Source organism: Zychaea mexicana (genome assembly GCF_025766255.1).
Source record: "Zychaea mexicana strain RSA 1403 chromosome Unknown BDB00scaffold_59, whole genome shotgun sequence".
Lineage (NCBI taxonomy): Eukaryota > Fungi > Mucoromycota > Mucoromycetes > Mucorales > Lichtheimiaceae > Zychaea > Zychaea mexicana.
The window spans coordinates 18104-32741 of NW_026516722.1; the positions used below are offsets into that span (position 1 = coordinate 18104).

General features: G+C 43.7%; 5 protein-coding genes across 5 annotated transcripts; 1 reads left to right on the forward strand and 4 right to left on the reverse strand.

The window, feature by feature from the left end:
• Nucleotides 1-806: 806 nt before the first annotated feature.
• BDB00DRAFT_833182 (uncharacterized protein) lies at nt 807-3393 on the forward strand. The gene has a single exon (XM_053124258.1). The coding sequence runs from the start codon at nt 905-907 to the stop codon at nt 3182-3184; it is 2280 nt and encodes a 759-aa protein (XP_052977602.1). The 5' UTR covers nt 807-904; the 3' UTR covers nt 3185-3393.
• BDB00DRAFT_833185 (tetratricopeptide repeat protein 36-like protein) lies at nt 3394-4458 on the reverse strand. The gene is made up of 6 exons (XM_053124259.1): nt 4351-4458; nt 4221-4274; nt 3978-4131; nt 3783-3882; nt 3634-3706; nt 3394-3551 (listed from the first exon to the last, which is right to left on the reverse strand). Exons 1-6 carry the CDS (start codon nt 4394-4396, stop codon nt 3436-3438), a joined length of 543 nt encoding a protein of 180 aa, XP_052977603.1. The 5' UTR covers nt 4397-4458; the 3' UTR covers nt 3394-3435.
• Nucleotides 4459-4528: 70 nt separating this feature from the next.
• Nucleotides 4529-7379, reverse strand: BDB00DRAFT_978378 (SH3 domain-containing protein). Its single transcript, XM_053129950.1, has 11 exons — nt 7333-7379; nt 7100-7260; nt 6921-6972; nt 6686-6843; nt 6507-6579; nt 6241-6398; nt 6082-6142; nt 5986-6021; nt 5263-5915; nt 5158-5185; nt 4529-5072 (listed from the first exon to the last, which is right to left on the reverse strand). Exons 1-11 carry the CDS (start codon nt 7337-7339, stop codon nt 4636-4638), a joined length of 1824 nt encoding a protein of 607 aa, XP_052977604.1. The 5' UTR covers nt 7340-7379; the 3' UTR covers nt 4529-4635.
• Nucleotides 7380-7994: 615 nt separating this feature from the next.
• On the reverse strand, nt 7995-10717 carry BDB00DRAFT_767168 (WD40-repeat-containing domain protein; the record flags this gene model as incomplete). Its single annotated transcript, XM_053119650.1, has 13 exons — nt 7995-8276; nt 8340-8438; nt 8512-8677; nt 8770-8912; nt 8997-9089; nt 9181-9322; nt 9407-9535; nt 9605-9713; nt 9852-9910; nt 9988-10136; nt 10211-10335; nt 10420-10564; nt 10652-10717. 13 exons carry the CDS (start codon nt 10715-10717, stop codon nt 7995-7997), a joined length of 1707 nt encoding a protein of 568 aa, XP_052977605.1.
• Nucleotides 10718-11311: 594 nt separating this feature from the next.
• On the reverse strand, nt 11312-14008 carry BDB00DRAFT_833206 (uncharacterized protein). Its single transcript, XM_053124260.1, has 8 exons — nt 13847-14008; nt 13639-13743; nt 12719-13560; nt 12493-12594; nt 12045-12380; nt 11836-11974; nt 11602-11731; nt 11312-11508 (listed from the first exon to the last, which is right to left on the reverse strand). Exons 1-8 carry the CDS (start codon nt 13872-13874, stop codon nt 11433-11435), a joined length of 1758 nt encoding a protein of 585 aa, XP_052977606.1. The 5' UTR covers nt 13875-14008; the 3' UTR covers nt 11312-11432.
• Between the last annotated feature and the right edge of the window lie 630 nt (nt 14009-14638).

Consider the following 14638-nt stretch of genomic DNA (forward strand, 5'->3'; position numbering starts at 1 on the left):
AGTTCGTGGTGGATGGTTTAAAGTGTGTAATCCCCTCTCTTGTTACCACGTATTAAACGCACAATTTATACAAGGATGTGGACGCGTGCAGAAATCGAAGGTAAGCATAGCTTAAGAGTGGAATACGCTATATAAACAGAGTAGTGCGATATGATATTCAGCACTGTGTGTTTAGAAGAATGCAACGGGTGCACCATGGGTATGTCGAGAATGGCGAACGACGATCATTACGGTATAATTGAATAGACCTGTGGATGAGGAGTAAAACAACTCTGCTATTAATGAAAAGATATTAAACCAAGGGAGGCAATGTAACAGTCATACGTTGAAAGGGTCTCTCAAATCGTCATCATGTATATACTTTTAAATTAAAGTTATGGTATCATTATATACTCCAAGCTCTCTATTATGATACTGGTACTGCGTCCCCCTAGCTGTTGCTGCTGCAAGGTAAAAGAAGTGATGACAGACGACAGATTATCTCCAGCCCCCGATCATATTTGATCGACTGGTCTACTTGGAAATCAAGATTCTGCTTATTGCTTTAAGGGATGGCGACGCGCACACGCATGTATGAGGGTTACACGTGACGGGGTAAGGGCGTCATACATTGTATGTAGTTAAAGAACATCTTATCATGTATTATAATCGATATAGTAAGATGTTACATGTTGGGAGAACAGGTCCACGGAACGAATGAAAACAAGAGGTCAATTTAAAAAAGCAAATATTAATGCACGATTGCATGCACGACAATAATCGGCCCCTGATTTCTTCTTAACAACTCTTCATGATGGTTATAATGTCTCTTTCTCTTTTCTTATTTTGAAAATAAGAAAAACACTAATTTATTCATACGTCGTGTAACCTCGATAGCCTCTGATCAATCAAAACACTACTAGTAATGTTTGAAAGGCAAAGCGCATACGATAAAAAGAAGGTGAGTAAAGGGAAGCTCAGTGTGCCAGAAAGCAAGACTCCCTTCATCATGATTGGCCTAGTCCACCTGGGAGCAGCAAATTCATTCGTCAAGTTTTTTTTGTATTCACCCCCCCAGCCGTGTTCGGGTGGTTGCCGTGACACCAGCCGTTGTTGGCCCAGCGCAACCGATGCTTGCCTCTCTCGTATGCCGTCAACTAAGCTTAACGGATCTATCCCTATAGATCACTTTTTGAAAGAAGCACTCCAAATCTTGCGACATGCCAGTGTGTCAGTAACAGCTCCTGACAATGCAGACGTTACTGACCACGACAACTATAGCAATGACGACGACGACGACTACGACGATCGACCTAGGAATAATAGCGACAAGGATCAACAAGCTGTCACCTGGAAGCTGAATTTGTCTCCTACCACAATGACACTGGACACCAACATTCAAACGATCACCGGTTTGGAAAAGGTTCTAGAGCAGCTCAGTCTGAACATACAACCAAGACCACCACCGTTAAAACAACCTCCCTTGATTTCGTCTCACGAGTACCAGATGCCGGATTACCTGCACTCAATCGCCACAGCGCTGTATCTATCCTCTGTGTTTCCACTACCAAAAGCAGACATTTTTCGGCAATTCAACTCGATGCAATTGATGCGTCAGTGCATCCAAGCATTTGTCATGTGTGATGGTGCGATCTTCTTTCATATTCCTCGCCTCCTGGCCGAAACAGAACTGGTGTTAACGCATCCTGCAGCATCCAAGGAACACCCCATCGAAACCTTATTGGTGCTCAGTATATGCTCTTTGATGATTCGGCATGTTATGATGCACAAGCAAGGTCCTCCACAAATTGCGGCTGGTTTGATGCACGCATATTACGCGCACGCACGTCTCCTGTTGCAAGATCTATTTGATACTTGTCATATATCTGTGGTTCAGGCGTTATTCATGCTATCTGTGTATCCGCAAGGACATGTGGATATGTTCTCACCTTCAAGGACGCGCTCGCCATTGTTTTCGGTAGCACTGCGGCTCGCGCTCTCCATGGATCTCCATCGGATCGATCTACACAACGATGACGACGACGACAACAACAACAACAATACTGACGAAAACGAAAATACCGCGGGATCGGAGGAAAAGGAAAAACTACGACGGTTTTCATGGATGCTGCTATGTGCGGATTACTTTGCAGATTGGAATGGCTCGGGGACAGCGGGACGAATTAATGTAGCGGATTGGCACGTCAATTTTCCACAGCCATTACCAGATGAACAACAGGCGGCAAAACGAGTTGAATATTTGGCACTCTATTCACGCGTCGTCATGATTCGCAAAATGCACCTCTTTCGATCCGCGTATTCCATCGTACATCGATCACCGAAGGGACGCGAATCATCCACGGATGAAATGCTCTTTGAAAAGTACATGAACACACCCGCCCCCTTTCAACTCAAACAAGATTTGATGGATTCTAGTACCAAGACTTGGTCACGATCCGATTTGGAGCCATTGCTTTTGCACACGTTGTACTATGACACCCTGATATCTACCCATGTACCCTTCCTTCCGAAAAGATATCTGCAAACGCTTGAACGCGAAAGATCAATACGCGAATCCCATGTCAAAGACATATTCGATCGGATTAGCCAATCATCAGCACCAGCATCACAGCCATCATCCTCACGACTACCAGACTATGCATCCTTTTCAAAAGGCTCGGATTTGTACAGTAATCGAAGATCCCTGAGTAATGGCGGTGGTGATGGCGATCTATCAGCATCATTGTTATCAGCCACTGATGCGGAATTTCATACGGTTGTGGGCTGCTTGGATGCCGCTAGTCACTTGACTCTTGTTCTGGAGCTCTTGCTCGTGGTGGATCCCATCGGCTGCTACCACAGTCCGGTGTATGGCGCATTGACCACTGCTCACGTGTACCATATGCTCGAAACCAACAGCCAAGATGCAGATGTAGTCAACGTATGCCGTATCAACCTAGTGCGGACGTTCCGAATCATCCAGCAGGCGCGTTTGATTCATGCGGATGCAGTAGTGCTATATCTACAGCGGATACTTCCTCAGTGGATGGCAATATCGACGGATGAACCGACTCTTCGGTTGCAGCAGCAAGCGTGTGGAACCATGCAAACTCTTCGGGAGAGGGCTAAATCAAAAGGAGCTTCCATTCACAATTCATCTCCGGCTGATGACAGTTTGCAGGTTGTAAAGACAGAATCCACATGATGATGATGATGATGATGATGATTATGTACATACCCCACCATTTACAATAACAACGTCAATCCCCTTTCCTTCATCCTTCTATATCCTACCATGAACAAGCGCACGCACACGTCCTCGAAACGGAGCAAAAAAAGCAATACACGACATATACATACAACCAAGAGAGCTGCACATACCCAACCATGTTGATTCGTTTTTACTTTTATATTATCCTCTTTTCATATTCGTTGTCTCTCAAATACATATTTTTTTTATTGGATGTTGAATTCACGACCCATGACCTCCATCACTGCTTGATTGCACATCTTGGCATATGGGTTTTCGCTAACCACAATCTCTCTTGCAATTGGACTTCCATGCTTGGCGCCTATTGAATTTGCAGAGTTAGTGCACAATCTTTCAGGTAGCTCACTAGGTTCCTTTGCTACTGTTCCCTTCATCAAACATACCCAGCTGGAAATCGTCCAGTGATCCATCCTTGTCACCCATCTGTTTCTTCAGGATAGCTCGTTGTGTGTATGCCTATATACACACGTTCGGTCGGAAAATCAGTAATGTGGCTGTGTGTACTACGCGCACTCCCTAAAGATCTACTTGCCTGTCTCAAAATCCAGTTTTGATCATTAGCCTTTTCAATTGCACTATCCAGGTCCTTCATGGCAGCTTCGTTGTTTTTCATCAATCGATGGACTTGGGCACTGTTGTAGTCATGACAAAAGTGTTAAAAAAATGACAGCCTTTTGTTTCACGACAGTTGCAAACTAGAAAGAAATGCTAAGCTTTGATACAATACCGATTGTTATAAGCTGCGGCGTATGCAGGTTCCCGACTTATGCATGCATCCAAGGAGTTTAATGCATCTTGTACCTTCCCGTTGTTTGCGTGTTCTATGCCTTCGTGCTCCAACTGTTTGAGCTCTTTAAGAAGTTCAGGATCGATACTGCTGGCTAAAAATATGGGATATATTGCATCATGGAAATCTCTCAGCAACAGTGCAATTGCATATAGTTACAAAGCCGAATCGAAGATCAATTACCATAGGCATCTTTATCTTGGGTATCCGGCGGAGGAAATCCTTGACCTTGTAATTCTGTATCAAGTTACATAGAAAGTTAGTATACACGCTAGTTGTGCCCTCTCAACATAACAGAGATGTAAAGACTTGCCTGGGTTGAAGATCAGTTCTAGTACTGCGTTGTCGGATGCAATCATGTTTAGTCAGAAAGAAACGAAAAGTCAAAAGACGAAAAGGAAGAGAGGAGGAAAGAAGTGTAAAGGAAATTGCGCGCGACCTGTAAGATTTTATTATGATGCATTGCAGGCGTGGGAATTTTCATGTAGTCACACGATTGGAGGAAAAGACGGGGAGATAAAATAGAGTCATTATTTATGTGTGTGTGTGTGTGTGTGTGTGTATTAAATACCAATACTATTACAGTGCTATTCCAACTTCAAGACCGCCGTTCCTTCAACTCCCGGATCTCTTGCTCCAGTCGGCTGCGTTCCACCCGCTCTATCTGGAGCAAGGATTCGAATTCGCCGCGGATTTTCTCGATTTCTCGATGCAAAAGTTTAGAGATGTTAGGATCGACCGCAATATCGTCGATACCGTCATCAGCATCATTATTCTCATCTGGTGACCGTTGTGAAAGAGAGTTGTCGTTACGGGCTGTGGATGATGGTGATGGCGGAGGCATCGGCATAGATCTTTTGGGCATCGGCGGTGGCGACAGCGGGGCATCACTATTACCACCTGTGCTGCTTTTTAAGTTCGTGGGCTCTCCAGGAAGAGATAACTCGCGCGGTGAAGCGATGGGTACAGATGGCGGGGCAGCAGCTTGGCTAGCCGGTCGTGATCCAGCAGACGATGTACGTGGAGGCGGAACAGCTATGTATATATTCGCAGAAGAGCAAGTTAGATAAGTACAATGTCTATCTACTAAAGCGACAACTTTAACGAGAAAAGCACTTACGCCCACCAGGTTGCTTTGCACCAAACATCTGTATACAAAAATGTCAATGTCAGCCAAGCGATCATGTGATTATTCTGCAAGATCCATCGATTTTGTCTTTTTTACCTTTGGAGGTTTGGCCATCGGAATGGGCGGTCTGTTGTGATCGACGTCGACACTACGACGCTCAGCGGTGGATGCGTGTGGAGATGTGACACCATCACCCGGCGTAGGGATGGGTCGAGAAGGTCGTGCAGGTGCCGCTGGCTCATGAGCAGCAGAAGCGGCAGTAGGATGCTCATGCGACTTGGAAGCAATGGGGGGAAGATCAGGCGAAACAAGAGGAATAGAAGGTGTGCGTGGTTTGTGTGTTCGTTTTGGAGGTTCGGCAGCGGCAGAGGGAGGACGTCTGGTTGGAAGTGGCGGTGATGTTACAGGTCGGGCGGGGGGAGGTGCAGGGTTGTTGCTCTGTGACGAGGATGATTCTGAGGAACGGTTGCTCAGGAGTGTGGTGGGTCGCGTAGCAACGGGCACAGGCGGTGGTCGAGCCATCGAGTTAGGCGATAATGGGTTTTCACTCGGTTGGGAGCTGGGCGTGTCTGTTTTTATAGTTGGCGGTCGCGTTCGACGGGGAGGCGGACGCTGCTCTTCGAGCACTTGTACAAAGTTGGATGGGAACACTCCAGATGCTCCAGCCTCGTTTGTTCCAGCCCACCATCCTTGGTCATCCATCTTGTCGGTAACAGTCACATATTCGCCACGCATAAGCTTGAGCTCATCTATACAGCGTTCCGTTGAAAACGGCCAATTAGAGAGATATTTAATTGAAAGGAATGTATTTTAATTTACCTGTATTTTCAGGCTCGTAATCATGTAAGACCAATCCTAAGCACAAAAACAGTAAGTTTTGATATGTCACAATCTAATTTTTTCTTTCCACCGTACCTTTTTTGGGCGATGACTGGCCGCTCGGTTTGTCAGTTGAAGTAGTGGGCTGAACATGCTGCTTTTAAAACGGAAATGAACGTTACTAATGAGCTTTTGAAAACGATACAAATGCTATATGACTTTGCTCGGGTAAGTCAAGCACTAATGTAAACTCACCGGTTGCCCCGCACCTGCTGGGGGAGGCGATGGTGCATGCTCTTCTTCAGCGATCGATGTTCTGCCCGGACCACTTTTCTTTCTTAAAGACATTCCACCTGCAAGGATACTGCCAATACCACCTTGTTTGACACCATACGCAGCAAGTTTAAATGAATCTAAGTTAAAAAGTTTAGTCTTTGCATAAATTTGTTGAATTCAGCCCCCTCCCTTCTTTTCCTTATCATATCTTTGCCCCAAACCGCAAATGATGATAACTAGCTTACTCTTGCCAGGCTTGGCATCAGCAGTAGTATCCGATGACTCGAGTTCTTCTGCAGCATCCACTGGTTTCACGTGCTATACATGCACGAAAAAGAAAAGACAATGAAACCCTTGTTTAGTTTGCTTCTAGTCATCCATCCTCACTGAGTAGGTCTATACAAATTAAAATGGCACAACATACATTTGCTGGGAACACACCAACTTTGCCGTTTAGATCGCCTTTCCACCAACCATCGGCGACAGACTGGTCGAGTACAGTAACAATTCCGTTTACCCATAGTGCTAATTCGTCCGAATTCTGGGGTTCATATTCCCTAATAACCTTTGCCAATACCGGGCCTAAGAGAGCAAGAAAACAAACACACTTCAGTTCATCGAATGACAAAAAATATAACAGATAGCATGAGAATATATACCTTCATTATTCTTGGTTGGGCTTCCATTGGACGAGGATACTGGTTGGAGGAACTAATATAGACGGGAGCAAGTGGCATGTTCAGTTGATATGTCTGAACAATAGAAAAGTTTTCGCTTTTCATTTCTTATTTGTTTTTGACAGCAGCAAACAAGCAAAGCAACAGAAAAGAGCTCGTACATTACTGGGCACCAAGCCCTTTTTCCTAGTTTCGACATTCTCGACGGTCCACCAAGAATCGTTGTCATTGTTCAAGACACGGACTTTGTCTCCAGCTTGCATATTCAACTCATCCTCTTGCTGCGCTTCGTAAACAAAAGTCGCTTGAAACACGGAATCGGCTATAATAAATCAGCAGTGAGGGTCAGCAATGTGTTCGAAATAAAGTAATGGGACTTATTGTTTCAACGTACCAGACATGGTGTTAGTGTTTAACAGTCGCTTCCTTTTTGCTTGGCAACAAGGATAAAATAGGTAAAAAAGAAACGCGAACGGTAGCTTCGGAGGGCGTTTATCCGGAACTCCGGCAACCTTTCAGCGTGAATGTGCCGTGGTTTCAATAATGGCCTGACTGGATAAAGTGATAAACTCTAAAGGCAGAACCCCAGTGGGTCACTACGGGAATACACGACTTTCCAAATTCGTTATAGTATACGCTTCTGTTGTAGTTTGACCCGATACAGTGGGGATGTCTGCGTTTTTCATAGAGGACGTTTCATACGTAATAGCAAGCTGATAACATGACGATGACGATGACGATGATGGTATAAGGCTAGTGCTGCAGGTTTAGCCGTCGGTTGAGTTGGTCTATTCTGTGATGGAAGCAGTCACTCGAATTTTGACGTTAACAATTAAAGATATTACAGCTTGGTGTTTAATCCGATTGATATAAGTTGGGGTTTGAGTGACATTGGCCGTATTATATTAGCCGATGGCTCAATTACTTTGTTAGGTTAGTCTTGCTTTGACCATAGTTCCACAAAATAACCCCATTGTTCACATATCATTTTCTTGGAGTAGCTTCGCTTCTTATTCTGTGTAAACACCATTGATATTATTTCAAAACAAAAATTTCTTAAGTATATAATTTTTGTTTCAAGTGTCCAACGGCATCTATTACGGGAGACAGAAAAAGAGCAGTGTAAATAATAAGAGCTAAACAGGTTGTCGTCTTTTTTTTTTTTGTTATACCGACCTTTTCATCGTAGTACCACATTTTAACGGTTTGATCATCACTACAACTTGCAAGCATCCCCTGCTTTGCGTTCCAAGCTGCTTCATAAACGACTCCGTTATGTCCTCGAAGCTTTTGTAAAACTTCACCAGTGTCCTGATCCCAAATATAGACTACGCCATCCTACATGGAAAAGACAAATAGTTGAGCATACGAATGTGTCTTGATTACATGTGTTAATATTACCTCTGATCCACCAACAATTAAATTATTATCAGCAAAAGTAGCGCGAATAAAGTTCTTGGACGTGTTTTGGTGACCTTTGAGCTTTTGTATGGGACGTACCTATTTGTAAAATATATTAGGAAGAGCTAGCGCAGAGGTGTAATAATGCACTATGTTATGTTACAGTTCTTACCATTCGTACATCCCATAGTCGGTTCGAGTTGTCTTTGGAACTACTTAGAAGATATGTACCACTTGAATTCATTTCTACCGAAGTCACTTCACCCAAATGGGATGATATAGTACGAATGCAGAGACCAGATACAATATCCCAAAATTTGATGGTGTTATCCTTGGAGCTATACACATATAGAATTTACAATTTTGAGCATACACGGTTGAAATTATATTGCTGTTGTTCAAGTAAGTAACATCTCATTCGGCTGCTTACCCGCTTACTACCAAGTTACCAAGAGGGTTGAAGATCGTCTTTGTTACTGCTAGCTGATGACCAGAGAAAGTTTTGACGGTTGCTCCTGTGGTTATGTCAAACAGTCGCACAGTTTTATCATAGCCACCTGTAACAATGTGGCTCTGTGTGCAAAAAATGTGTTATGATCATCCCAGGTTGAATCAAAAAGAATAGAAGTTTCTCAAAAAGAAAAACCACAATTTTACCTCATTAGGATGATATCGTGTAGAATAAACATCTCCCGAATGACCAGTTAAAGTCGTCGCACACAAAGGAAGCGTATCCTTTAGATTCCAGATCTATCGTACAATGAACCCGTTATGTATAAGATGAGATTAACGAAGAAGAACTCTAGAATCGATGTATATTATCTCTTATGTGAACATTTACCTTTACTGTCCCGTCTCCACTGGCACTAGCTAATGATCCTCCTTGCGCTGTTGTTGATACATCCCAGATTCTTGAATGATGTCCTTCAAGGATAGCATGGCATTCTCCAGTTTCTGTACCCCATATCCGTAATGTGTTGTCACTAAGATCGACATTTTGTCAACACAACATATCCTTTAAGTATATATCTTTTACCCCCCCGTCCCAAAGGACCGCAATCGTTTACCTAGATCCAGATACTAATTCTCTTCCTTCTTCGCCAATGAATTCAACACACTTGACGTTTCGGCGGTGGCCTGTCAAGGTACGTCTTGCAGCATTAGGAATGACAAAACTTGTATAATTTTCTAGTAAACTGTCGCGCTTTGCTTTAGTTCATCATTATTTGCTGTTGTTGTCATATTTTCAGCTTGCTACAACGCACGAGTTAACGGCTGGTGCTACTTTGGGATGGTAACGCGAGAACTCGATCTGATATGCTACCGCTTGTCGCAATAATGTCAATAATCGATCGGGTGGTATATAACGGTTGCCTATATAAAAGAAAGGGAAGCACGGGAAATATTAATTTAAGTATCACAAACATTGCAAAAACATCCACTGCCGCCTTGCTGCCACTGCTGCTGGAGACAGAAGCTTGTGTAGATTGAGAGTGAGAGAAGAAAGCGTACCATTACGATCTGCTGTTTCGAAATCAAGCATGCTTTGCAGCTGGTCAACTAAATTTTCTCTATAGGACATAGTCAGATTTAATTCGTTCGTGCCTAATAAAAAGGAGAAAATAGCTGGATAAGACCAGGTTCATACCTAGCACCCATGATTCCTTCCCAATTCCTAAAACTTGGTGCTTCATGGATGGATTTTGCTGTAAGCAGATAGCATAGATCTTTGAACTCATTAGGTTTCGTTTGCAGGTGCTCCAAAGGCTTTAATCGCTTATTTAGAAATGTGAATGCCTTAAAATGGAATATACATTAGTTGAATATTCATCCAAAATGACTATTTGATCAATTCCAATTCCTTGCTATACCTTCTGGATTTCGCGCCTTTCGATATATTCCAGGTATTGCTGCTTGTATATTGAGTATAAAAAGGAGCGATGATTTTTCACCACAGGCTTCGTGCATAATTTTTCCACTTCTTGCCAATCTCCGTCTACAGTTTTATTTTTCCTGCGCAATCAGTAAAACTTTTGGTATTCCTGCATTCGTTGTTTTCCGTTTGTTTTAGCTCTTTTACCGAGGATTGACTTTTTTAACCGTTTGATCTCAATTGATCGTTCCTCGCGTTCCTTCCATTTGACGTTAGTTTCATCATACAGAACAGCTTGCGAGGCATGATATCCTTCATCTGCTAGATATTGCATAACAATTCCAATGATATCCTATTAACCAGTAATATATAATTTATTATACATGTGTCGAATCGCCATGTGTTAACCATAGTACAGCTACAGTTGAATGCTACATACCTCTTTGATTCGAGGGTCGTCAGCGTTAAATATATCTTCAGTGGGTCGTACATAGGAAGAGTGCATTTCGGTATGCTGTGTATTCATGGCCAACCTATTTACACTTAAATCAACACTAATGCTATCAAGGCCGCCTGCTTTATGCTACCTTCGACGACGTCGAGCTGTTGCTGACTGAGAAACACTTCCTCTGTTGTTCCACAGTAATGATTGCACGTCGTCAGGTGAGGACTGGAAGGCTGATTCTTCGTCAGTGTTGGTTGGTTCTTTAATGTTGAGGTCGCGTAAACGATCGATCGTGCCTGTAATTTTGGATCCATCGGCGTGATTTCGACTGTGATCCATGACGGTCGTTGGAAAAATTCCGGCGTAGGCGTATGTGTGTGTGTGTGTGTGTGTGGCAAAGCTGTGTTGCGACTTGTATTTCCGGCCGAGGATGGACGGGCTTTTGAATTTTGCAGTAGCTTCAAGATGCTTTTCTGTATTATTGTTGTGGACTTTTGACTGATATACTCAAAGTAACCAATATTCATGATCAATGATATACCTCTAGTCTGTACTATGTACTTGCCATGTCACGTAGTCGCCAGGCACCTTTTTCTACAAAACCGTATTGACCGAGAACAGAAGAGCAAGTGCGATCACTGTAAACGTTCAGGCACACAACACTGCTTTTTTTATTAGATGCAAACATTAGAATGTCCATCAAAGTTTTCGAGGGTGGCCGTGAATTGGCAAGTAATGTAGCACAACTAGAAAGACACAAATGGAGCATTTTTAGCTATCCATCCAAGGATGCTACATCTTCTTCCGGGGTTTCGATATAGTGGAGTAGATCACTAGGACAGGTAATTTCACTATGCAACAATACATATAAAACGTCAGAATTTAATGTTGTTTGCATGGTAATGATCGCCATCGTTTTGAGAGTTAGAAGGAACGGCACTCACCTTGCTACAAGGATTCCTTTTTTCTGGGGAATCGTGAAACCGGGGCACATCAATGCTGCCCGCACCATACGCGGCATCAAAGTCCTGTCGATTTGAATGTTTGGTCTGCCCAAATGACCGCGCAGTACACCTGAGATAAATGGTAGACGATATGTTTAAGTTACCTATTGACCTGGTGCTATATTTTGGATTTATAAAGATATACCGCGGTCGATGCTATGAATATGTTCTTACCTGTGGCCAACTTGTAATATTCGTAAAGATGGTCGCGTTGCATTGTAGTGATGATCTCTGCTTTGTCCCACGGGAATTTGACCATCATCGATATAAAGTTTTCGAAAGGTCGCTCCGGACATTTTCGAGAAAAGTGAAGCTATCATAGAAAATAATAGTGTCATCATGTGTTTCTACTTGTTGACTGAACCTTTAGCTGTTTAGCATACCTTAAAGTTTCGACATATGCCCAACAGCGATTCATATTCGTGGCTCTCTACAAGAGGAGGTGGCACTACCGTTGCTGAAGAACTTTCTGAAGCTGACGTGATTACTGCATGCCCGTCGTTCGGATCGATACATAGTCTTCCATTGACAAAGATTCCCCGCCAGTTCGGGAATACATCCCGAAAAAACTTCTCTGCTGTACATCTCTGGATATACACTCTTCGGCCTTTTACGGCAGGGTTTTTGATCTTCTGCAGCACTTTGTTTACGTCCTGCTCGGCTTCGAATTCGACGTAGGCTTCCGACATGGTTTTACCACTAGCTTTGTCAATCATGATCTATGAATATGTGGCATCATATCTAAAGTAAGTAGCCATGTCTTGTATCTATTTTTTGAAGGGAGATAAGAGCTGATATGACTGAAAGGGTGGAAATAGGAATATCACATACGTGAATGTACTGTGCGGTATCGTGCTTGCTGGGTAATTTGACACCGAGGTCTGAATCCTTGAAGATATTTTCAATGTCGCTAATCGATGTAGTCCAGGGAATCTAAAGAAAAAAAAATAAACAGTGAGGCCGAAGGAGAGAAAGAGATCGCCCACAAGTTTAAAAGAAGTTAGTGAATACAGCATAGTAAGCTTTAAAGGAAAAGTCCAGGTTCTTATAGCTTTACATTAGAAAGCATCACCGGGAAGTATTTCTTTGCCCGTGCAGGTGGATTGTTGGTAAGCGCCATTGTGTAAGAGAGAGACTCCGAAAGCAGCTTGGTAGCATTATTGGCTTTGGGCCGCAGCTGGTGTTCTTCCTGCTTGGCTTCCTCTTCTGTGATTCTTTCAAGAGAGTGTGTCGATCCTGGTGGCTGTACAACCTGCTTCGTGCCACTTGGATGTTGCTGTTGCTGTTGCTGCTGCTGCTGCTGCTGCTGCACTGCGCGCATATCGCCGTTGCTATTGTTGGAGGAGGACGTGGAAGAAGAAGATGACGTTGAAAGCAGCACCGATGCCGCCGGCGACAATGATGATGCTGAAGTGGGGGTAGAACCAATGATCTGTGACCAGCTGCGATGAGGGCCGACAACAGGGTTGGCGCCGCCAGTGGTGGCTTGCTGAACGTAAGGAATGTTGGCGCAGCCGCTATTACTGATTTGGCGACTGGACGGCCTTGTTTGCGTCATAGAAACTGCAGCAACTGGAGGAGGAAGCGTGAATAACACACATCTCTGCGGTTGTATCTGTCTGAGATTGTCACAAGGCTCGTGAGAATTGAACACTCCGTGGCTCTGTCCTTGGCTTTCTTGATAAAACCCTCGAGAAGCACGGTGACGCTCATGCTGAGCGGCAAAGGCAAAGGACGACGCAGAATAACGGTTTAATCCTCTGTTGATGGGGCGTTGCTCGTAGCCTAAAGGAGTTGGCTGCGGAAGCTCTCCAAACCGGTCGTTGGCAGAGTACGCCAAACCACCTACTCTTTTGTCAATCGGAGCGATTACGGGAGACCGGAGTGCTGCAGAAGTTACTGCGCAAAAGAGAGAATAGCGGAAGAACAGTGAGCTGTGAGGATTTGTTTTTTGTCGCGTTTTCTCACTATACTTACGCTTTTCTGATTCAGCGGGTAAAGAGCTGCGGACAGGATAACGTTGGTGTCCGACGTCATCACTATTTGTGGTCTCTACGTTACGGTGACCTTGGAGACTAGCTCCTAGATATAAAAGGATGATTGCCGTAAGTTTGTTTGAAGGAGCAAAAAACTAAACGTTGTACTGATAGCCAAAACATATGATCAGTTGTCAAGAAACACGTACCAGGGAACAAAGTGCAGTGGCGATCCATGGCAAATTGCTCGCTTGTGTTGACCTTTTTTTCAGCAATGCCAGTACGTATTCCTTCGTATAGAGTTGTGGAAAGCAGAGTGATAGCTTCAATACAGCGCTGTTGGTAAGAGAGAGAAAAAGAATCGAAAAGAGAAAAGAGAAACGCGGGTGAAGAAATGCCATTGATATTTATGTCACTGCGGTTCAAATCGACTGGCCCCGTGACTGATTCATTAGAGGAAACAGTACAGCTTAGAGTTTTTTCTTCCAAATCAAGTAAAAACGATCTGTCAACCGATCCTCCACCAACCATTATCCCCTTGCAATGATTGGAGACAAAAGTCGCGTCCCCTCTTGGGTCCCTCTTACTCTCGAAGCATTCATAGAATGGCCTCCGACAGATAACACATGCAAAAGCACTTGAGCGCATGAAAAAGCAGTCTAATGAACAGGTAATGGAAAACACATGCACATACTTTCCACTCTTCCCATTGTTTGGAGAGAGAGAGAGAGAGAGAGCGTGTAAACAACAGCAGTGTTACACACAACTTTAAAAACCCTGAGCTTTCTCTCAGTAGGCGAAAGGGTCTCGGCACTTGGACCCCCCCCTCTTTCTTCCTCAGGTTCTTTTGGGAAAGTGTGTATACAAGTTAAAAAGTGTTGATAGCAGACAAGACGCTCTACTGTACGACTTTGGCATATAAGCTACGGTATCAGATGTGTAAGTAAGAGCAAGCTATATTACTTGTACCGAAAGCATACCAAGAATGGCAAGTAGCAGTA